The sequence below is a fragment of the Eretmochelys imbricata genome, chromosome 8 (genome assembly GCF_965152235.1).
Source record: "Eretmochelys imbricata isolate rEreImb1 chromosome 8, rEreImb1.hap1, whole genome shotgun sequence".
Taxonomy (NCBI): Eukaryota; Metazoa; Chordata; order Testudines; family Cheloniidae; genus Eretmochelys; species Eretmochelys imbricata.
In genome coordinates this window covers 83,340,109-83,365,364 of record NC_135579.1, presented here as the reverse complement: position 1 = coordinate 83,365,364, position 25,256 = coordinate 83,340,109, and the positions used below count along the sequence as shown (strand labels likewise).

The 25,256-nt window shown below is 40.2% G+C and overlaps 1 protein-coding gene across 1 annotated transcript in view; it reads left to right on the top strand.

Moving 5' to 3' along the window:
• The window catches only part of GIPC2 (GIPC PDZ domain containing family member 2), a 54,704-nt gene that overhangs the window by 10,981 nt on the left and 18,467 nt on the right, over positions 1–25,256 (top strand). Inside the window, exons 2-3 of the mRNA XM_077824790.1 lie at positions 7,924–8,109; positions 15,467–15,647. Of these exons, the coding sequence (XP_077680916.1) occupies positions 7,924–8,109; positions 15,467–15,647 (367 nt within the window). The remainder of the gene's footprint in view (positions 1–7,923; positions 8,110–15,466; positions 15,648–25,256) is intronic.

Below are 25,256 nucleotides of genomic sequence, written 5' to 3'. Positions count from 1 at the left end.
ACTCTTTGCAAATTGAATGTTTTAAGTATATACATTGCTCTAGTAGCTTCCTTGGTACCAAGGTCAGGCTGACTGGTCAATAGTTCCCTGGCTTCTCCTTTTACCTTTTTAAAAGATGGGCACTGTGTTAGCCCTTCTCCAGTCTTCTGGGACCAGTCCTGTCATCCATGAGTTTGCAAATATTATTGCCAGTGGCTCTGAGATTTCTTCAGCTAATTCCTTCATCACCCTTACATGAATAGCATCAGGCCCTGCTCCCTTGAATTCGTTCATATTAGTCAGAAGATCTCTGATGTGTTCTTTACTTATCCTGTTCTTCATTGCTTCCCCTTTATTGTTGATGATAACTTCGCTGGTCATCCAGTCACGTGTTATTTTTTGTTTGAAGACTGAAGCAAAGTAACAGGTTTCAGAGTAACAGCCGTGTTAGTCTGTATTCGCAAAAAGAAAAGGAGTACTTGTGGCACCTTAGAGACTAACCAATTTATCTGAGCATAAGCTTTCGTGAGCTACAGCTCACTTCATCGGATGCATACTGTGGAAAGTATGCATACGATGAAGTGAGCTGTAGCTCACGAAAGCTTATGCTCAGATAAATTGGTTAGTCTCTAAGGTGCCACAAGTACTCCTTTTCTTGAAGCACAGTAGGCACTGAGCAGCTCCAACTTCTTAGCATCTTGCTTACTTTCTCCATTGAGCAGCAGACCACACCATCCCTGATCTTTTTTTGTTGTCTGACGTATTTGTAGAACCCTTCTTGTTGTTTCTTGCCAGTTGTAACTCATTCTTTGCCTTGGCTTTCCTGATTTTGTCCCTACACACTTATGCTATTCCTATGTCATTTCTTTGGTCACATGCCCCAATTCCTGTATGTATCCTTTTTAGTTTTTAGATAGCTAAAAAGCTCCTTGTGTCACCACATTGGTCTCCTGGGGCTCTTCTTATCTTTCCTCTGCATCAGAATAGCTTGATGTTGAACCTCTAGTATTACATCTTTTAGGAACTGCCAGCCCCCTTGAACTCCTTTTCTTCCTAATTGGTCTCTTCATGGGTCCATGCCTACTATTTTTCTGAGATGGTTGAAATCTGCCTTTTTGAAGTCCAGTGTTTTGCTGTTCTCAAATCTTTCTTAGGATCTTGAATTCTATCAGATTATGATCACTTCCTCCCAAGTTTCTGACCACCTTTGCATTTGCAACTAATTCATCCCTTTTGATCAAAACAAGATACAAAATGGACGACACCCTAGTTGGTTCCTCAACTTTCTGAATCAGAATGTCCCCTACACATGCTAGAAACTTGCAGGACATATTATGTATTAGTCTTCCAACAAATATGAGGGAAGTTTAAAATCTCCCATTAATACTAGCTCATGTTACCTGCTTGACGAATGTCATCTACTTCCTCTTCTTGATTTGGTGATCTATAGTAAACGCCCACCATAATATCATTACTATTCCTTTCCCTTTTTATCCTCACCCAGAAACTCTCAGTAGGTCTTCCGCTCACTTCCTCTAGGACCTTAAAGCAAGTGTATACATTCTTGACAAACAGTGCAATGCCTTCTCCTTTATTCCCATGCCTATCCTTCTGGAACAAGCCATATCCCTCACTGTTGGTCCTCCAATCATGGGAATTGTCCTACCGAGTCTCTGTAACACCAGTTAAGTCATAATTTTCTTCATATATCATGACTTCCACTTCATCCCGCTTGTTCCCCATACTCCTTGCATAGGTATACAGGCATCAAAGATATTTTGCAGACTTCCCCTGTTGTTTTTCTTCTTGCGCCTTTACTGCAATTATGGTTTCTAGTCCCTTCTCCAGAATTTAGCCCTTTTCCCTTGTCTTCATTATTCAAGCCTAGATGCTCATGGGCCGGATTTTTGTCACCCCCCCCCAAGACCTTGTTTAAAACTCTCCTTATCAGATTAGCCAGACAATGTCCACAGTTGCTCTTACGGTATTCAATAGGTGGAGTCCATCCCAGCACAGTAATTCTCTTTCTTGGGAAACAATAATTGATAAATGATAGGTTATTGTACTGTAAACAATGAGTCAGTCCCTTATCTTGCTAAGTAACCAAAGTTTGCAGGTCTTAGCAAAAGTTGTGGTTAAACTCTGAAACACAGCTGTATAAAAATATATTGAGTTATATCCGCTTGTGCTAGTGACAAAAATAAGGGCTTGTCCATATAAGAAATTTGCACGAATTTAATGTAAATTGGTTTAAAACAGTCTTGGGCAAACTGCTCTAAAACTCTGTGTAGAATCTCTTATTTCAGTTTGAAAGTTGCTTATTTCAGTTTAGCTTAAGTTGATAAGGGATTCACCTATGTATTTGTCCAATTGCTTCAAGGAGATGTTCCTGACCAATTAATAGGATTTCAGGCCATGTTTAACATAAGAAAGTTTTGTACATCCTTTGTGATGGGTGGGCGGAAATACAGTTAGAATCTAAATAATTGTTTCATGAACATGATTAAATGCTGATGACGTTGTTTTTATTTCTTCTGCTTTGAATTTTTGGAAAATTGTTTACTTTCCTGCAGGGCTTTGAAAGTAGTTTTCAGAACTTGAAATTGCCATTTACATGCATATGATTGACTAATGCTGTATTAACTTAAAACATTGGTAATGAAGCCTTTAACTTCTGCATTGGCAGTCCTCCAAGATGTAACAAATATAAGTATACTTTTAACTTGTAGATGCTGTAATAGTATAATATGTCGTGTAGATGTATCTTTAATATGTTACTTTGTCTATTTAGTTGTCCTGAATAGAAGCATTTGTTCACTAAGAAAGGAGAGAGCATACAGGGTGATTCAGTTTTTATTTTTTGACTGGCTGATGCGCTTTCAGGCTAGTATAGAACTGACGCATTTGTAGAAAGTTCTGCAGTCTTGTAGGCTGCAGTGAGAATGCCACCCAGATGAAGGCTAAATAAAGAAACTCTGGATCATGTTTCTAAATATCACATTTCTGCTCTGTTGCCAATTTTATCTGTTCAGAGGTGTGAAACAAATTACTAGATGAGTGTTCATGTTTGACAAGGTCAAAGCAAGGGCACTATATTTTTCTTAGAAGCAAAAAATTGATGAAATAACATTTGTTCTGTTTCATAATGGAAGAGCATTAAATCACAATTAAACTGATTGAGTTATGATCTAAATCGTGATACAAAGCTTGGAACTTACCATAAATCATTGTAAAGGCATTTTGAATTCGGCTCCCTCAGGAAATAGCATATTTGATGCTGATGGCTTAAAAAGAATGACTGTGTGAAAGTAAAATGTTGGTGATGATGGTGGAGTGATAATTAACCAAAGAACATTTTAGTTACCTAATAGAATAAAACGGAAGTGGTTGGATGAATCTGTAACACTCAGTGGCCAGCTGATGTGCGATTTTCTGACTGGCTGCTAAAATAAGACATTAGAATGTAATGGTTGTTTGGACTATGTGAAATGAGTTGGTGGCTTTAAACCAGTTCCTTATGATATAAAAGTTTCTAGAGCTGTGGAGAGGTGCTTAGGTTATAAATAAAAAAATCAATGAATGATGTGCATAGGATAGAATAGACTGCAGTTTGTTTATTCTAAACTGTGAGGATTCTGCAGCACTTATGGGGTAAAAGCAGCCACTCCTCCCCCCTTTTTTTGCAAGCAGATCAGACTCTAGTACACAAAGACAACATGTCTGCTAGGTAGGATAGTGCCATTTTTATAAAGGCAGTTTTCAGAGTAAAACAGCATGTTAAGATCCAATTCATTTTTGTTCAAACTAAGGGCTGGTCTGCACTCAGAACTTATATTAGCATAGACACATCTCTCAGGAGTATGAAAAATCCACACCTCTGAGAGAGACAGCTAACTCCCTGTCTAGAAAGTGTTAGGTTGATGGAAGAATTCTTCTGTCAACCTAGCTAGCACCTCTTGGGGAGGTGGGTTACCTACACTGATGGGAGCCCCCTCAATCTACACTGAAGACACCACAGCAGCACAAATGCAGCGCTACAACCTTGCTGCTGTGTGTAGACATATCCTCAGACAAGCAGTGCACTAAGCTTTCTGGGTGCTTTCTTAATTTATAAATACATTAAAAATGCCTTCCTATGGGTGTGTTTTCGAGAATGCTTTCAAGGCTATTCTTGCTACCATTGCCAGCAAGGCAATTCTAAGACCGTCTTTTGTTTCTCCCACTCTTATAATGCCTGTTCAGTGGTTAACGAGCCTTATCTCTACCTCCTAAACTGATTTAAAATTAGGAAATACATTCTTAAGATGTGAAGACAGAGGACTCATACCAGATGTTGCACAGGCTTTTTTTAAGTCTGGGGCTCTCAGTAATTAAATTCTTTCTGCAGCCGGGCGGTATGTACCTTCCATTTTTTATGAGTTGATCTGAACTCATGCACAACCTCAGTGCTGAGTAACAGGTTAGGCACCTGCTTCTGTCCTCACAATTTAATTTGTCTGATTTCACTGGAGTTATTTCTGATTTACACTGGTATAAGTGAAATCAAAACCAGGCCAACCCAAAGGGCTGCTATCAGAATTTTTCCAGGCACTTCAAAGTTGATGGGAGTGTAATAAGGGTGCTGAGTCAGGAGCTGAGTCAGTACTCTACTGTTACTCAAATTCCCCACCACTATAGATTAATTGGGACTTAATTAGAGGATCAATTAACAAGTGGTGCTACAATTGAAGGGCTAATTAGAGGGGGAGGCAACCCCAGCAGCAGAGAGCAAATAAATGGAGAGGAAGGAAGCCCTGGAGGAGAAGGGAGCTGAGAGACTGAAGGAAGGCAGAACTGGCTGCTGCTAGCATTGCTCCCTTCCTCCAGAGGGGGTAGCCTGCTGGAACAGTATAAGGACACATGGTGGGGATGAAGGAGAACTAGAGTGGGTGTGGTCTACACTTAAGGTGAAAGAGGACTCTAGGGGACCACCCTGGGACAAGGAGATCAAAGGTTTTTCTTGAACAGGCTGTCAGTTAAAGAGTTACACTGGCAGTTAGCATTTAAAAAAAAATTAAATGTCCAAAGGGTTTAGCAGTTTCTTTGAACCACATCCTCTCATGCAAAGGCTGCTGTTCGCTGTAAACTGTGGCATATTTCAATAACAGGTTTCAGAGTAACAGCCGGGTTAGTCTGTATTTGCAAAAAGAAAAGGAGTACTTGTGGCACCTTAGAGACTAACCAATTTATTTGAGCATAAGCTTTTGTGAGCTACATCCGATGAAGTGAGCTGTAGCTCACAAAAGCTTGTGCTCAAATAAATTGGTTAGTCTCTAAGGTGCCACAAGTACTCCTTTTCTTTTTGCATGTTTCAATGACTGACTCTATTTAATCAATGCATGCTATGAATAAATGTGCATTCTTCTTTCCATGAAGAAACTTAGCTACATTATGTATACTATTTTGCAGGCTGCTTGTTGTTAACAGTCTACTGTTATGGATGTTTTGAAAATGTCTTGATGTTGTAATAGTACAAAATGAAACCTAATTCAAGGCCCTTAATGTTGCTTCTCACAGCAAAAAGATTGTCCCAGAAATGTTTTATTCAACAAGTATCTCTTTTTGTTTGAGAAGAAAGCTAAAGTTCAGCTTCTCTGCTGGACAAGTTTCTGGAGAAACAACAACCCTCCACACCACCCCAAAAAACCCTACCATAATTCTGACAAAAGACTTGTTTACGATTTAATGTAATGGTATTGCAGAAAAATCTTTCCTAGTTAGTTAGTGCTGTTCAGTTCATTCTCCCACTGAGGTGTGCAACCTCTGTTTGCCTCAGTGGGAGTGGGTCTGCAAATTCCCGCATGCTTATATCACTATGCAAACAAAAATATGTATTAATATCAGCAATTAGCAAAAGACAATGAATCATGATTTTCTATCCACTTTTCTACTTTGAAGTATGCTACTGGAAGCTGATATTCAGATTGCACTAGGGAATGAGAGGTAATGATTTTAAGCCAGTGGTTCCCTCTAGAGTTACCCTGATTGGACATGGAGTTTCTTCTGTCTACAGTTTCATTGGGGAGCACCATAAATACTCCCACCATTCGCACTACCCCCACAGACCACCGTGATATACAAAAAGACCTGTGGGAGGTGAAGTGGACAGGGAGGTATTGAGAGTTCTGCTGGCAAAAGCTGTATTCTGAAATTGTCTGAGTGGGGCATAGCACATTTTTTGAAATTTTGTGCTGTAGTTATGTAGAAGGATGCTAAATATAAAATATAGGGCGTGTAGGGAATTCACCAACACAGCATCCACAATGTCCTGAACAGAAAACTTCTTCTAGGAAGTGAACAGTTTGGGAATCTTACTGCTGCGGCCTGCAATTTGGACTCTTTTCTCTCCTGGTTGGTATAAGCTTTGACACGGGAGCTGGGTTGATTATTGGTGGAAACAGAGTGCGAAATGAGCAAGACACATGCTCAGGAAACCACTTCAAGGTGCTGATGATCTCCCCAGATTCATTCACCTCGGTCGTGCCTCTGGGCCACATGGAGGTTAGCTTCTTTACAGAGATTAGGGAGAGGAAAGGTAGGTTGTGATGTTTTACCTGCTGGGGATCAGCTGTTCAACTCCCCTGGCTATCTGCAACACAAGCGCTCCTCTCTAGGTCTTGCAGGCCCTGCTGCCTCTCGGCAGGTTAGAGATAGGCACGCTCCAACCATCGAGCCATCCACGCATCAACCTGGAACATCCAGCCCATGATCCATTAGATACCTGCAGTATTCACAGATTTGCTGCTTTCAAAGAAACAGCCCAGCCCAGTTTACCAGTCAGACCTTAGGTCACCTCTCTGCTCAACACACAGCACTTAGATATGTTTACACTGAAATCAAGCATAAGTTTATGTAACAGAGTGTAGAGATTCAAGTAATAGCAAGTTAGAAGTATTGCAAACATATGGTTATATATAAAATAAAATCATAACACACATTCAAGAACCTAGTCTTAATTAATTAGATACTCTTATGTCTTGTAGAGTATGGCTCAACCAAAGTCCTCATAGTATTTTACAGTGAGGCTTTGCTGTGATTCCCCCTTTCATGAAACAGGCATGCTGTCAGCTCATCTCCTAGGTGAAGGACCCAATGTGTTCTTTTGCCTCCCAAGATATACAAGTCCTATCCTTTGTCTTCATTCATAAACAGGATACCCCTCTGCTGCTTTGTTTCTTCCTTTAGATTTTCTGTTGTAGATTTTGCAACCTTTCAACTGGCACCTGGTTTAGTATGCAAATAGGCCTCCATTGTGAGGCAGATAATACACAAATGGATAGATAGGGCGATAAGTGTCTGTTACCTGCTCCCTGAAAGGGACCTGTCAGAGACATGTCATCTCCTGGTGACCTGCCTTAACTCCAAGACCTTAAGAAAGTAATTTTCAGTATAGATACATAACTTAAATATTCTCTGTACATAAATTTTTCAATGATTATGATGAAAAGTGAGCTACTGTGTCTTTGTAGAGACCTTACATGTCACTCTTTGATGAACTATTATGCGCATATCTGTCCCAGGAAATCCCTATAAGACCCTGTGCAACCCCCGTGCCCTCTACCAGTTGGTACCAACTCGTGTCTCGGTCTCACAGCTATGAGCTAAGGAACTGGATAACATGTACCCTCTCCCCTGCACCCTGATATCTCTTCTCTGCAGAATTTGGGCTATTTAGTACTCTTCTTGTCATATGAGTGGATGGGAATAAGTACTGACGGTTGGACAGAAAATGGGGGTCATCACTTATGACCACAAAGGATTTTTTGCTCCAAACTCATGGGTAATTCAAATTCAGGGAAACAGAATTCTTTCCACTATTTATTTTCCTATCATAATGGAGCTTGCCATGACTGATGAAATATTTTAAAACTCAAATGTAATTGATTTGTTTTGCCTTCTGTGTAGATCATATTTTGCACTTTGAATACGCACAAAATTGATATGGACAACCTCTTAGGAGGGCAGATTGGTCTTGAAGATTTCATATTTGCCCACATAAAGGGATCAAAAAAAGAAGTGGATGTTCTTAAATCTGAGGATTCTCTCGGGCTTACCATTACAGACAATGGAACGGGCTATGCCTTCATAAAGGTAAATTTTAACAGAATCTTTTATATCTAATGCTCTAAGTTTTATTGTTTTTAGTAATCCTCTAGAACTGGAGCCCTTTTATGGCTGAACATTCATCACAATTAAAGAAAAGCAGCAGTCAATCCTGTGTTGAGAGAGCCCTTAGTTTTTTGGATATTGCTCTATTTCTAACCTTTTCACTACTTTCTTAAGTTCTTGAGAAGGTGATGACAGGGCAACTGCTCACTCGTGACAATGAAGTTATCCTAAATTTCTGTCACTCTTGAAGCCTGTTCATTGCACATATAGTGCCCTTCCACTGAATGAAAATAGGCTTCATTGCACTGTCCCTCTTTATTCTGCCTCTGCATTTATTTTACATGCATTAGCAAAGTTAATTGGAGTGCAGCTGGGAAGGGTGAAGTGTGGAAGATTGTCTAGAGAGAGATTTTTTTGATCAGCTGTTTTGATCACTGGTTGTTCGGTTCAGAGCCTACAATGAATTTTGTAAAACGCCCTGAATTTAGGAATATGAACACTGAATTCTCAACAAAACTTTGAATTTCCTAGTACTGTATCAACACTTCGATGCTTAAAAGTCCTAACACCTCCAGTTCCCTTTTTTTGGATGTGCATTGATTAATTTTTTTTTTCTAAAAATGTCTTGAGGATGTTTTAAAGTTCCTCTCTTAAAGCACTCCTGGGAATGATTCTCCCATCTCTGCTTAGCTGGTAGCATGTGGAGAGAGAAGTGCCAATCACAGGGATTACTGCAGGCTGGGGGCAGATTGGGAAAAAAATAAGTGATAGTATTTTCCCATGCTCCACCAACTCTCTAAATCCTGCTTGCTCATGTCATAAAAATGAGCTGCCATTCACAGTAGATTGTGTAGATCTTCATAATACACCAACACCTTGTCTACACACAAAAGCTGTACCACTTTAACTGTACCAGTATAGTTAAAGCAGCACAACCCCCTTAGTTGAGTGCAGTTATGCTGGAATGAATGTGCTTATATCAGGGTGCGTTTATACTTCAAACACTGCATCGGTGCAGCTGCACTGCTGTAGTGCTTTAATGAAGATGCTCTACACTGACAGGAGAGAGCTGTCCTGTTGGTGTAGTTAATTCACATCCCGCAGAAGTGGTAGCTATGTCAGTGGGAGAAGCTCTTCTTTCGGCATAGCACTATCTACATGGGGAGGGGCGGGGTGGTGGTGTTAAATCGGTATAACTGTGTTGCTCAGCGGTGCGGATTTTTCACACCCCTGAGTGATGTAGTTATATCGATATAGGTCTGGAATATAGACCAGTCCTCAGTATAGCTTATTTCTGCATGCTAGGGATTGTACAGGTATAAGTATATCAGTAAAAATCACATCCCTGACTGACATAGTTATACTGGAACAAAAACTGTATATAGACCACACCTTACACCTCAGCTTTCTCTTGTTCCTTGAAAAGCACCAAAATGGCTAACAATCCTGACATTTAAAATGTCAAAAGCTGATTACACTTCAGAGTTCAACACCCTATTGAGCTGAATGGAAGCAATTTTCACTGGACAGAGCTATTGTTTCAGGCTGTCTGCAGACTCAGGCAGACACTACTGTATCATTTTCCTTCATCTCACATTTGGAAGGTTTCCTTTGCAGCCTTGACAGCTAGATACTTATATAAACAAAATCACAGTTTATATTCTGGAACTAAAGATAGCAGTCACCATAGAAAAGTGCAGTCTCACCAAACTGTTGTATACTGGCCTACTCTGGGACCTGGTTTTAGGTGGAGAGGATCCTCTGGTACTGGAAGAATATGAGCAGTGCTTGCAACACTATAAGCCCAAGGAAACTCTGTCCTGGGTTCAATACACTTCTGAAAAGTTTATTTTTAGGGCTGTTAAGCGAATAAAAAAATGAATCATGATTAATCTCACTATTAATAATAGAATACCATTTATTTAAATATTTTTGATATTTTCTATATTTTCAAATATATTGATTTCAATTACAACACAATACAAAGTGTACAGTGCTCACTTTATATTTATTTTTGATTACAAGTATTTGCACTGTAAAAAAACAAAAGAAATAGTATTTTTCAATTCACCTAATACAAGTGCTGTAGTACAATCTCTTTATCATGAAAGTTGAACTTATAAGTGTAGAATTATGAACATAAGAACAGCCATACTAGGTCAGAACAAAGGTCCATCTAGCCCAGTATCCTGTCTTCCAACAGTGACCAATGCCAGGTGCCCCAGAGGGAATGAACAGAACAGGTAATCATCAAGTGATCCATTCTCTGTCTTCTATTCCCAACTTTTGCCAAACAGAGGCTAGGGACACCATCCCTGTCCATCCTGGCTAATAGTCATTGATGGACCTATCCTCCATGAATTTATCTAGTTCTTTTTTAAACCCTGTTATAGTCTTGGCCTTCACAACAGCCTCTAGCAAAGAGTTCCACAGGTTGACTATGCGTTGTGTGAATAAATACTTCCTTTAGTTTGTTTTCAATCTGCAGCCTATTAATTTAATTTGTTGACCTCCAGTTCTTGTGTTATGAGAAGGAGTAAATAACACTTCCATATTTACTTTTTCCACACCAGTCATGATTTTATAGACCTCTATCATATCCCCCCTTAGTCGTCTCTTTTCTAAGCTGAAAAGGCCCAGTTTTATTAATCTGTCCTCATATGGAAGCTATTCCATACCCCTAATAATTTTTGTAAAATTTCAGAGTCTGCAAGTCCACTCAGTCCTACTTCTTGTTCAGCCAATTGCTCAGACAAACAAGTTTGTTTACATTTGCAGGAGATAATGCTTACCCGTTTCTTGTTTACAATGTCATCTGAAAGTGAGAACATGCATTCTCATGGCACTGTTGTAGCCAGTGTCACAAGATATTTATGAGCCAGAGGTGCTAAAGATTCGTATATCTCTTCATGATTCAACCACCATTCCAGGGGACCTGTGTCCATGCTGATGATGGGTTCTGCTCTATAACCATCCAAAGCAGTGTGGACCGATGCATGTTCTTTTTCATTATCTGAGTCGGATGCCATCAGTAAAAGGTTGATTTTCTTTTTTGGTGGTTCGGGTTCTGTAGTTTCCACATTGGAGTGTTGGTCCTTACTTCTGAAAGCATGCTCCACGCCTTATCCATCTCAGATTTTGGAAGGCATTTCAGATTCTTAAACCTTGGGCTGTATCTATCTTTAGAAATCTCGCATTGGTACCTTCTTTGCGTTTTGTGAAGTCTGCAGTGAAAGTGTTCTTAAAATGAATAACGTGCTGGGTCATCATCCGAGACTTCTATAACTTGAAATATATGGCAGAATGTGGATAAAATAGATCAGGGGACATACAATTCTCCCTCAAGGAGTTCAGTCACAAATTTAATTAACACATTTTTTTTAACAAGCATCATCAGCATTGAAGCATGTCCTCTGGAATGGTGGCCGAAGCATGAAGGGGCATACAAATGTTTAGCACATCTGTCACGTAAATACCTTGCAATGCCAACTACAAAAGTGCCATGCAAATGCCTGTTCTCATTTTCTGGTGACATTGTAAATAAGAAGAGGGCAGCATTATCTCCTGTAAATGTAAACAAGCTTGTTTGTCTTAATGATTGGCTGACCAAGAAGTAGGACTGAGTGGACTTTTAGGCTCTGAAGTTTTACGTTGTTTTGTTTTTGAGTGCAAAAAGAAAAGCAGTACTTGTGGCACCTTAGAGACTAACCAATTTATTTGAGCATAAGAGCTGTAGCTCACGAAAGCTTATGCTCAAATAAATTGGTTAGTCTCTAAGGTGCCACAAGTCCTCCTTTTCTTTTTGCGAATACAGACTAACACGGCTGTTACTCTGAAACCTGTCATTTTTGAGTGCAGTTATATAACAAAAACAAATCTACATGTGTAAGTTACACTTTCATAACAAAGAGATTGCACTACAGTACTTTTATGAGGTGAATTGAAAAATACTATTTTTTATCATTTTACAGTGCAAATATTTGTAATAAAAATAATATACACTTTGATTTCAATTGCAACACTGAATACAGGATATATGAAAATGTAGAAGAACATCCAAAATATTTAATAAATTTCAATTGGTATTCTATTGTTTAACAGCGCAATTAAAACTGCGATTAATCGTGATTAATTTTTTTGAGTTAATTGTGTGAGTTAACTGCGATTAACTGACAGCCCTAGTTATTTTTATTTATTAAGAGTGGTTGGCATGATAAGACAGGGACAGAGAGCCCAAGGGGAAGAGAGAAGTAATCTGAAAGCCACTTAGATTAGGGATAAATTTAGTGGTAGAAATAAAGGAAGCTTTTTCTAAAATAGCATGCTCAGCATCTGGCCTGTACATTCAAATACATTCGCTGTCTGGAACTGTCACACTGGAGGAACTGGGACATAAACAGAATTAATAGATTCATAAATATTAAGACTAGAATTGTCAGACTGGCTCCCAATCACCCACTAGGACCTCATGCTTAAATTTAACATCACCTTCAAAACCCCACTCCAGCCCAGAAAACTAATCTCATTTTGTATAGTATCGCCCTTTGTTCTTTCATAGGTCCTTCTGTCACTCTTATCGTCTTACCTTGTTACTCCATGCGTATGGAAGGCCCTCTCAATCTCCTATGCACCCATCCCCAATTCTCCTTATTTAAATCTTTTCTAAACATCCTCTTCCACTGTGAGGCCCACAAGCATAAGCAAAATAAATAGTAAAAACATTTAACTCATTTGAAAATAGTAATAAAACTATTTTGGGCCTCAGCTGTATCTCATCTTTCTTTTAGACTGTCTCTGTCCTTGGAGTTTTTGACAAATATTTTCCACTGTTGCTAGCACCTCTTCAGCTCTACCTGTGGCAACAGCAGTGGGGCGCCTAGTGTAGATAAAACTCCTGTGGCTGCCAGTGTTTTTAATACCATGTCATCTAATCAGTACAATAATAACAATCCCTGTTGTATTAGATAATCTGTTGATAGTTATAATCACTTCCTGCTTGTAACTACTTACTGTTCTGTGTTTAAAAGGGTAAGTTTCTAAAGCAGTTGACACCATGGTCAGATTTTATGGACGAAGTTGAAAACAGTGGTGCTTTTGTTTTAAGATCTAATGTTCTGCTTTATAATAAAAGCATTCATTTAAATTCAGTATTATCATGTCACTTTTGCAAAGCTGTATTCAACAGTCTGTCACCAATTCTATTATAAAATCCTATTTTTAGGGATTTATAGCTAAATGGGAAGATATATTTTGGAGTGAAACTAATCATCCATGAGTTATTATTTGGGGAAAAGGACATTTTTGTAGATGCTTAAGAGCACATCATTATAGTATGATGTACCAAGTTATAGGTGTGCAAATCTGATTATTTAAAACTGGAACAGTGTAATTAATTCTCTGTGCACTGCATTGAAAATGCACGACTTACCCTTTAAAATGGACTGTAAACCATTTGAAAATTAAACATTGAATCTCAGTGGCAGTGTCTAGCATGGCCCTGCTTTCTTTTAACAGTCCACCCAAAAGTTATTATAATTAGCCTGGAATACAAAAGGTAGTCTGAAGTACCACATACATGTTTCCAGTCAACACCACTTAATTTGGACCCTGATAATAAGAACATCTGCTTAAGTAAAGAAACTAAGTGGGGATTGAATGTAATGAGATTTCACTGCTTTTGCTAGATACACCTTGCACTTTATAACAGGAATGTGTTGCAGCATTTTGGGCCTGATTCCTTGTGTGTATAACATGCCTTCCTCTTCCCCCCTGCCCTCCCAAGTGAGTCTTCTCAGAGGCTTTAATCTAGACTTTAAAATGATTTGTGCTATCAGAGTTAAACTCTGTTGGACGTTTAAAATTGCCACATGTCTAACAGAACACCATATACTACCAGGCTTCCCTTTGTCTTGCTCAGACACAGGCACACACACTGGAAGCAGGCTTTTGAGACAGTTATGCTCCTAGCAGTTGCTCCAGTTCAGATATTTTTGTGGGGAGAAATTTCAGTCCCTGTCCTCCCTGGCAGGGACCCCATTCTGGTTCCTGTTTGTCCCCCTTCCTTCCCACACTAGCAGGGACCTCGAGTCTGCCTCGGCTGGGGAGTCTCCCCTCTCCACCCACACAATGCATGAGCTGAGTTCTCGGCAAATCCTCCTGTACTTCACTGGGACAGACTCCTTGTGCACCGGGTCTCAACACCCTTTGGCCCAGTCACCCTTTTGTCTGGATGGAGGGGCAGCTGGGCTAAATTGGAGCGGTGTTGCGACCCTGTGTGCCAGGTCACAATGCCACTTGTTGAAATTTGTCCCAGCTGACGCTCCATCTGTATGGTCAAGCGTCCGGGTCAAATTTCAGTGGCATTTCAACCACACAGCCCAAGTGATTCTTGGGACTGCTCCGACAGCAGCCGTACTGATTTAGTATGGGACCACTGCTTATAAGTGACCCCCAGTTCCATGGAAACCTTGTAGGAGGAGAATTGCCCCCCATTGGGACCACGGGCTGCTAGGATAGGTGTTAAAATATTAGACAACAATATTTTATTTCCTATGTCATTTTGTAAGCTGGATGAATGGATTTACTTGAAAATAAACTCAGTTCTCACTGAAATAGTATGTATTTCAGGAGAAGATTGGAATAAAAGTCCTATCTCACCCTAACTACTCAGGATAATAAGTTGGATTATTATGTTATAGTTTCTCCACTGAAGTAAGGGAATTAAAGATGGGACTCATGCGTAGAAAAACTAATACTACAACATATTTTTAATTCATATAAAAATTGAAATTTGAATTATAAGTCCTATATTTATAAATTCTGCCCCTAAAATGCTCTGATGATGCAAATGCTAGACATCTTTACATGTTTTGGGATTTTCTATCCTCTATAATTCATTCACCATAAGATTAAAAAAAATACTAACTTCTGTTATAAAAGACATTTTTATAAATTTTAGATGATTTGTTTTCTGTGAGATGTCCAATTAAGAACACTGATTTCATAACTTCATTGTTATCTCAGTGGAAATACTATAATGTGTGTCTGTGGGGTGCACGGGAAGTGTGGGAACATATGGTGTTCTGAGAGATGTTTGGTAATTTTAAACATACTAAACTATAAACATGTTTATAGTAAAAAATCTTTTAATAATCCAACATCTACTTAAGTTCAGCTTCATTTCTAAAGCAGATTTCAAAATGCATTTTGTGCCACATCTAAATGCAATTTTATATTAAATGCAGATTAACTATTTTTGAATGATTATCAAGGCATGGTACATGAGAACCTCCGGTTCAGTTTTGTTTCTAACTAATATAAATGCTTTTTTATCTGACAGCATATTAAAGAAGACAGCCTTGTCGACCAAATCAAAGTGATATGCGTGGGTGATCATATAGAATCTATAAATGGAAAAAATATGGTGGGTTGTCGTCATTATGAAGTTGCCAACCTATTAAAAGGACTGGAGAAGGGTCAGACATTTAAACTAACATTGATAGAGCCTATGAAAGCATTTGGTGAGTGACGTGCATATTGTCCACCCCGTGTAACTGGAAAGTGAAATACCATGCCTGCATTGTTTTGTTGTTTGTTTTTCAAACACAGTGAAATTTATCCTAGGTAACCTAGTTGCCTAGAGGAGTTGAGGTGTTTTGTTTTTAATCTATAGGAGAACATAGTTGAACTGGAACCCTTGAGGGTACTTTAAGATGTTAAGACGCTACCTATGGGAGGTGGTCTTTTGCTCAAGTTTCACTATAATTATAGTTCAGTTTTATTTGGCTTGTGAGCTATATTCCTGTTTCAGTTTTTATTTTCTTGCAAATTTCCTGGGAATTTATCAGTGTTTATTACAAAAATTTAAAAATGGGTGAAAATCAGTGCAAAAAATTGACTTGACAGTTTTCTAGGTAAATATCAGGGTTACTATTAGGGGAAAGGAGAAGTAAGAGTATTGGAAAGTAAAGGCAGTTTAATGCTGTGGTTTATTTAATGAACTGTACCTTAACACATGCATACGTATGCGTGTGCATATCTTCCTTTGCAGTGCCTAACTTTAACTGACAGCCTCATATTCACACTTACGCTAATTTATTATTAACATGAACACATCTACCTAATGTATTGGATTTTCTTAACATAACCAGTATTTTCACGTATTTGAGTGGTCTAAAATTCAGGTGAAAATTGTTTTTGTAAAATAATAGCTTTTGAAAACCCAGGGGATTTTTTTGGTAAAAATTAGTAAAAATCCAAAAACAAAGCATCTTTTCTGTGTTTCATGTACAGTAATGGGTTTGAACAAGATGCAGCTGCAGTCTAGTGCTCTGTGTACATGTAGCAACTGATTTTGTCTTGTGCCCCAGAGCATGACCCTAAACTTTATCAAGTCAATGTGCGGGTGTCTGGGGCTATTTTTATTAAAAGTAGATTGCTTTCTTGATCTTCCTGAAAATGGAAACCATAGACTCATAGGACTGGAAGCATAGGCGCGGGGGTGGGGGGTGGGAGTGGGTGTCGGTTGAGCACCCACCGGGCAGAGAGGAAGTTGGCGCCTATGGTCTAACCTGCTCTTAAAAATCTCCAATGATTCGACAGCCTCCCTAGTAGGGTTGCCAACTTTCTAATCACACAAAACCAAACATCCCTGCCTGCCCCCTACCCCTCCTGGTCCCCAGGGCCCTGCTCCTGCTCACTTCATTCCCCCTCCCTCTGCTGCTTGCTCTCCCCCACCCTCACTCACTTTCACCAGGCTGGGGCAGGGAGTTGGAGTGTGGGGGGTGTGTGTGTGAGGGCTTAGCTGGGGGTGTGGGCTCTATGGTCGGGCCAGGGATGAGGGGCTTGGAGTGTGGGAGAGGGACCAGGTTGGGACAGAGGGTTGGCGTGTGTGTATGCGGGGGGAATATGGGCTGGGGGTGCGAGCTCTGGGTGGGGTCAGAAATGAGGGGTTCAGGGTGCGGGAAAGGGTTCCAGGCTGGCGCAGGGCATTGGGGTATGGAGCAGGTGAGGACTCTGTCTGGCTCTGGGGTGAGGCTGGGGATGAGGGGTTTGGGTTGCAGGAGGAGGCTCTGGCTTTTGGAGTGCAGGAAGGGGTCTGGACTCTGGCTGGGGGTGTAGGCTCTGCGGTGGGCCCATGGATAAGGGGTTTAGGGTGCGGGGGGGGACTCAGGGCTGGAAAGGTGTGGGGTGCAGGATCTGGGAGGGAGTTAGGGTGCGGGAGGGGACTCTGGACTGGGGCAGGGGGCTGGGGTGTGGAAGGGGGTTCGGAGTGTGGGGTCCCAGCGGCACTTACTGGGGCTTCCAGGATGCGGCCGCCAGGTCACTGCAGTGCAACTCCAGGTGCATGTGCAGCCAGGAAGGCTCTGCATGCTGCCCTCGTGACCTCAGGCACCGCCCCCGCAGCTCCCATTGGTTGTGGTTCCTGGAGCCAGCACTAGGGGTCGGGGCAGCATGTGGAGCCTCCCTGGCCGCCCATGTGCCTAGGGGCCGCAAGGGCCTGGTGGCTGCTTCCAGGAACTGTGCAGAGCTAGGGCAGGCAGGGAGCCTGCCTTAGCCCCGGGCCCTCACTGTGCCACTGACCGGACTTTTAACGGCCCAACTAGAGCCGCCAGGGTCCCTTTTAGACTGGGTGTTCAGGTCAAAAACTGGATGCCTGGCAACCCTACTCCCTAGGCAATTTATTCCAGTGCTTAACCACCTTGACAGGAAGTTTTTCCTAATGTCCGACCTAAACCTCCCTTGTTGCAATTTAAGCCCATTGCTGCTTGTCGTGTCCTCAGCGGTTAAGAAGAACAATTTTTCTCCCTCCTCCTTGTAACAATCTTTTATGCTCTTGAAAACGGTTATCATGTCCCCTCTGTCTTCTCTTCTCCAGACTAAACAAACCCAATTTTTTCAATCTTCCCTTATAGGTCATGTTTTCTAGACCTTTAATCATTTTTGTTGCTCTTCTCTGAACTCTCTCCAATTTATCCACATCTTTCCTGAAATGTAGCACCCAGGACTGGACACAATACTATAACTCCTCACTTAAAGTCGTCCCGGTTAATGTTGTTTCGTTGTTACATTGCTGATCAATTAGGCAACATGCTCATTTAAAGTTGCGCAATGCTCCCTTATAACGTTGTTTGGAAGCTGCCTGCTTTGTCCACTGCTTGCAGGAAGAGCAGCCCGTTGGAGCTAGCGGGTAGGGGCTTGGGACCAGGGTGGACCGGCAGCCCCCCATCAGCTCCCCGCTCCCCTAAGTTCCCTGTGTGGTAGCTGCCCAGTAGGCTATCAATTGCCTGCAGTTCAGCTGTCCCTCTGCCCTCTGCCTTGGAGCTGCTCCCCGAGCCTCCTGCTTGCTGCGGGGGCAGGGGGTGAGGGTGGGAAGAGAAGAGGAGGGCTAATGTCAGGGTGTCCCCCTCCTCCTTACTCCTGCACCCTGCTTACCCCATCTCCATAGAGCAGGGGGACACATGACAGGGCTCAGGATGGAGGGAGCTTCCTGGCAGCAGCTGTGGTCTCAGCTTGCTGATTAACTTAACAAGGCAACTTAAGAGTGGGTCAGCGTACTTAAAGGGGAAATGCACACTCTCTCTCACACACACACGGTGTGTGTCTCTGTCTCTGTCTGCCATGCTGTCTCCCCTCCTTCCATTCCTGCTGCCTTGTAGAGTGTGAGGCTACATTAATAACCTCAAGAGTTAACCCCTTGAGGGCTCAGCCAATTGCTAATTCATCATTTAGCAGTAAGGCATTCCCTGGGAAATATCCCACCCTCTGACTTCACCACCTCAACCAAGCTTCACAATCATCATTGCTGTGTACAGTATTAAATTGTTTGTTTAAAACTTATACTCTGTGTCTGTGTGTGTGTGTGTGTATATATATATATATATATAGTCTTTTGTCTGGCAAAAAAAAAATTCCCTGGAACCTAACTCCCCCATTTACATTAATTCTTCTGGGGAAATTGGATTCGCTTAACATAGTTTCGCTTAAAGTCGCATTTTTCAGGAACATCACTACAATGTTAAGTGAGGAGTTACTGTACTCCAGATGAGGCCTAATCAGCACAGAGTAGAGCGGAAGAATTATTTCTCATGTCTTGCTTACAATACTCCTGCTAATACATCCCAGAATGATGGTTGCTTTTTTTGCAACAGTTTTACACTGTTGACTCATATTTAGCTTGTGATCCACTATGACCCCCAGATCCTTTTCCACACTACTCCTTCCTACGCAGTCATTTCTCATTTTGTATGTGTGCAACTGATTGTTCCTTCCTAAGTAGAGTACTTTGCATTTGTCCTTACTGAATTTCATCCTGTTTACTTCAGACCATTTCTCCAGTTTGTCCAGATCATTTTGAATTGTAATCCTATCCTTCAAAGCACTTGCAACCCCTCCCAGCTTGGTATCATTCGCAAACTTTATAAGTGTACTCTCTAAGCCATTATCTAAATAATTGATAAATATATTGAACAGAACCGGACCCAGAACTGATCCTTGTGGGACCCCATTCATTATGCCCTTCCAGCATGCCTGTGAACCACTAATAATTACTCTCTGGGAATGGTTTTCCAACCAGTTATGGACCCACCTTATAGTAGCTCCGTCTAGGTTGCATTTCCCTAGTTTATTTATGAGAAGGTCATGTGAGACAGTATCAGAAGTTTTACTACAGTCAAGATATACCGCATCTACTGCTTCCCCCCCATCCACAAGGCTTATTACCCTGTCAAAGAAAGCTAGGTTGATTTGACACAATTTGTTCTTGGCAAATCCATGCTGATTGTTACTTATCACCTTATTATCGTCTAGATGTTTGCAAATTGATTGCTTAATTATTTGCTCCATTATCTTTCCGAGTACAGAACTTAAGCTGACTGGTCTGTAATTCCCCGGGTTGTCCTTATTTCCCTTTTTATAGATGGGCACTATATTCGCCCTTTTCCAGTCTTCTGGAATCTCTTCGTCTTCCATGACTTTTCAAAGATAATCGTTAATGGCTCAGATATCTCCTCAGTCAGCTCCTTGAGTATTCTAGGATGCATTTCATCAGGCCCTGGTGACTTGAAGACATCTAACTTGTCTAAGTAATTTTTAACTTGTTCTTTCCCTATTTTAGCCTCTGATCCTACCTCATTTTCACGGGTATTCACTATATTAGACGTCCAATCACCACCAACCTTCTTGGTGAGAACCGAAACAAATAAGTCATTAAGCACCTCTGCCATTTCCACATTTTCTGTTATTGTTTTTTCCTCCTCATTGAGTAACGGGCCTACCCTGACCTTGGTCTTCCTTTTTCTTCTAATGTATTTGTAGAATGTTTTCTTGTTATCCTTTATGTCTCTAGCTAGTTTGATCTCGTTTTATGCCTTCGCCTTTCTAATTTTTTCCCTACATACTTGTGTTATATGTTTATATCCATCCTTTGTAATCCTTTGACCTACTTTCCACTTTTGTAGGACTTTTTTTTAAATTTTCAGATCGTTGAACATCTCTTGGTTACTCCAGAGTGGTCTCTTGCCATACTTCTTATCTTTCCTAGGCAATGGGATAGTTTGCTTTTTGCCCTTAGTTATGTCTCTTTGAAAAACTGCCAACTGTCTTCAGTTGTTTTTCCTCTTAGGCTTGCTTCCCATGGGATCTTACCTATGAATTCCCTAACATCTGCCTTCTTAAAATTCATTGTCTTTATTTTGCTGTTCTCCCTCCTACCATTCCTTAGAATCACGAACTCTACCATTTCAAGATCAGTTTCACCCAAGTGGCCTTCCACTTTCAAATTCTCATCCAGTTCCTCCCTATTTGTCAGAATCAAATCTAGAATAGCCTCTCCCCTAGTAGTTTTCTCCACCTTCTGAAATAAAAAATTGTCTCCAATACATTCCAAGAACTTGTTAGATAATCAGTGCCCTGCTGCGTTATTTTCCCAACAGATATCTGAATAGTTGAAGTCCCCCAACACCACCAAGTCCTGTGCTTTGGATGATTTTGTTAGTTGCTTAAAAAGAGCCTCATCCACTTCTTCCTGGTTTGGTGGTCTGTAGTAGACCCTACCATGACATCACCCTTGTTTTTTACCCCTTTTATCCTTACCTAGAGACTTTGAACAAGTCTGTCTCAAATTTCCATCTCCACCTCAGTCCAAGTGTATACATTTTTAATACATAAGGAAACACCTCCTCCCTTTTTTTCCCTGCCTGTCCTTCCTGAGCAAGCTGTACCCTTCTATACCATAATGAATGAATGCCTCTTGCATTCAGCTCCTCTGAGCATTGTATCTGGAATGGTGAGTGCTTTCTGAAGTTTGTCAGCAGTGCAGACCACTATGGGCTAGATCACGTCGGTCCCATTAGGTGCTTGCCTCCAAACGCATCCTCATCCCATAAACTTTTCTATACAATATTTTTCCACATAGTAAATCATTCAAAATAAAATATTGATAAATCATTGATAACCATTGGCATATACACCCCAAATTCTGGGTTCTCCATCACTGAAATTCTCCTCCACTCCAATTTCAGCAGCAAGTTGAAATATTTGTTTTCCAAGTCATTGTAATCTGTGACTAATCTAGGAAGACTGTAATGCACCAGTGTGGACACTTGGTGTCAGAATAACTGCACTAATTAGACAGAATGAAAGAAACTGGTAGTCTGTGTTTTATGCTTGGTGCTACAGAATGGTAAGAGAGGTGCGGGTGTTACCTCTAAACATAAATATATATTTGTTAAATATATACATGTTTATATTGCACATATGTACTTAATAGTGATGCTAAGAATATAGAACATGTTGCAAATGGCAACATGGAGACAATCGATTTTGATATCATTTAATATTCAAAATAAATAGTTCAATAGGGATGAGAAAAATCTTCTAGGATACTTCTTACTCTAGACATGGGGATACTAGCAGATGTTGGTACTTGGAGAGGGAACACTTTCCCCTCCTCCTCTCAAAACGTAAAAATGTTGTGTGTCCTATATAGATAATGTCTTTCTTTGAATTATTGTATTAGGAAATTGGTTTATGCAGGATTTTGAGGAGATATAAACCGCAAATGGAATTATATTCACCATAGCCCATTTGTTACCGTTTAAAAAAAAACCAAAAAAACAAAAAACATATAGTTCCAGTATGTAGAAGAAATTGTGTCAACATAGCCTGAGTTCTTACCATGTGGGGCTAGCCTGGAACTTTAGGCATATTCCTGAGCAAGGGGCAGTGTTTAAGCTGCATCACTCCAAGAATAGCTGCAGAAGGCATGGTGCCTGGGAGTCACACCTCTGTGTCATGCCTGCTCACTCCTTGCTCCCAGAGGAGGAGGGAAGAATAGTAATTTACCAGCTGCACCTCCTCTTCCCCCGCAAACATACACACCTTGGCTCAGTTATTCTGGCCAGTGAGTAGGGGTATGATGGACCCAAAAGGTTTGCTCATTTTCCCACCACTGTGCCCCCATTCCCCATCCAGGAGTGCTGCTCGGGAGAAGCAGTAAGCTAGGCAAATGGGTAGCCTGAGTAAGAAAGGGTTCTTGCTTTCCCTTGGGTAGGCATGTGGTCAGCCCTCTATGAAATGTTTTGGCATCAACAGAAGCTAATTGGAGGAACTATAGCACAATTTTTTAAAATGTGAATAGTGATAGAATTAATAAAAAGGTCCTGTTCTCTCCAGTATAACTTTACAGGCAGATTGGCCAAAATGTTGGGCGCCTGTTGCAAATCTACAATAGCAACTATAGATGTCAAATCATGAGTAAAGATACTACTGGTGGTAGAGCTAATGTAGGTGTATCCTTCATCAGGAATGAGAATTTGAAATGTTTCTTGTTAAAGAGAATTTAACTTCCTCCTTGTTACTGCACCATGAGCACAAAAACTATACAGAGGGTTAAACAAATGTGAGTAATAGAGACTGTACAGCATCAGTTTATTAAAATGAAATAAAGTAAAATTAGTGTTTTGAAAAGTGAATTTTAAATTTGAAAAGAAGTAGAAATTCTCCTCACATAATCTGACTCTATAGACTAATAAAGCAACCAACTGGAACCCATCTGAATAAAATGAATGTAAAATACTATAGATTCATCTTTTTAAAAGCAAGATTATTAAGAAAATGTCATGGACAGGGAATTCTTCTGAGGGGTAATTCTGGAAGGATAATGAACAATTTTAAAGGCTTTAGACTACTAAATTCCTGGGCACTCTGACTCTACTTTTGCATTTGGAATTATATTTTAATTATATTACAACTTCTTACAGCCCCCCACTCTGTATTTTTCCACTCTAATTCCTCATATAATACATGAGTAATAGTGCTAAAGTGAATAATGCATCTCTTTAGGAACACTAGTCACTAATTTTATGAAGCAGTTTTCAAGAGAATATGCAAATAGGTTGTTTTTCTTAAAATTGATAACCAAGTTGTTTTTTTTTCCCTATGCATGAGCATATAATAGCATGGATGAAAAGTCAGGCATAAAGTGACAGTGTAAAGCTCCCAATGGAAAGAATTAAAGTAATGCAGTTTATTAAAGTAATACGAGACTTTTTTAAAAATTCTGTAAAAAAGAGTAAAATATATTTTGTATCACTTTCTAGATAGAGACCAATGCTTTTTTTTTTTAGCTCAGTCATATGCTGAAATAATGTATGTTGAAACAGAGAGACAGATTTTTAGTAACTTTAGAAAGGATTTCTTAGTAATAAGTGTGTGACCAGGGCACTAGTGGGGACGAGTTATGGTCACTCAATAAGGGTGAACTGCAAAGAGTGGGGCAGACAATCCCCATAAAGCTGGTGGATATTCCAATAGCTAGATTTACCAAGCCAGCATACAACACCTTCTTTATTACCTTACTGGTTACTCAGAAGTCCAAACAACACAGTTCCCTTAAAGTGATCCAGCCTCAGGCCTCCATCCAGGTACCCACATCAAATATGATGAAAATTTTTGTAAATTTTATATCATATAAAAGAAAAGATTCTACCAATTCCAAAGGATTGGACACATTACCTCCCACGTTAATGAATGTTTCAGATCTTGCCCAAATACACGCTACAGCCGATTTTTATTAACTGAAATCTAAAGGTTTATAAAAAGAAAGGTGAAAGTTAAAATTTGGTTAAAGGAATCAATTACATACAGTAATGGCAAAGTTCTTGGCTCAGGCTTATAGCAGTGATGGAATAAACTGCTGGCTTAAGTCAAGTCTCTGGAGTACATCCACAGCTTGGATGGGTCATTCAGTCCATTGTTCAGAGCTTCAGTTTGTAGCAAAGTTCCTCCAGAGGTAAGAAGCAGGATTGAAGACCAAATGGAGAAGATGCAGCTGCTTTTTATAGTCTTTTGCCATACAGCCTCAGTTTCAAACACAAGCCGCTCAGCACATGGCTTGGAAGCCTTAGAGTTCTGTCCATGGGCATGTCCCTGCATGCCTTGCTGAGTCATAAGGTTTATCTGTCTTCTCTCAATGGGTCAGTTGTATAGCTGATGGGCCGTCAAGCAGGCTAGGCAGTGCTAATGCCAAACTGTGTGGGGGTGTCACCCAGAAGCATAACACAAGTTTGAAATACAGACATACATATCTATAACTTATAATACAAAGGTGATACAAATGTATAAACAAGATTATCGTATTTGGCAAATTATAACATTTTTGCAGATACCTTACATGACATATCTGGCTGATTACTTCGTGGGTGTTACCCCAGGAGCAAACATTTGAAATCCAGGTTTAATGCCAATATTTATAACTTTAAATACAAAAATGTTACATGCATACAGATTATGCATACAGCATAATCATAACCTTTTCATAGACATCTTACTTGACAACCTTTGCACAATATTTGCTGCAAATATATAACAGTGGTTGCAACAATTATCTATATGGTCATATTTTAATCAGATAACGTCACAAAGTGTTATCTGGAAATTGTGTAGTCTGATGCATCAACATTTATTCAGAATGTTTGTAAAATTATTTCTACAGTACTTAAAAAAATTAAAATTCACTGTTCTGGATAGTTCAATCTCATTTGAAACAGTCATTTAATATTTTACAATGTGTAAAAGTTAGTGAATGGATTTGGTGCTTATGAAAGGTTCACTGTGACAATTCTGTATGC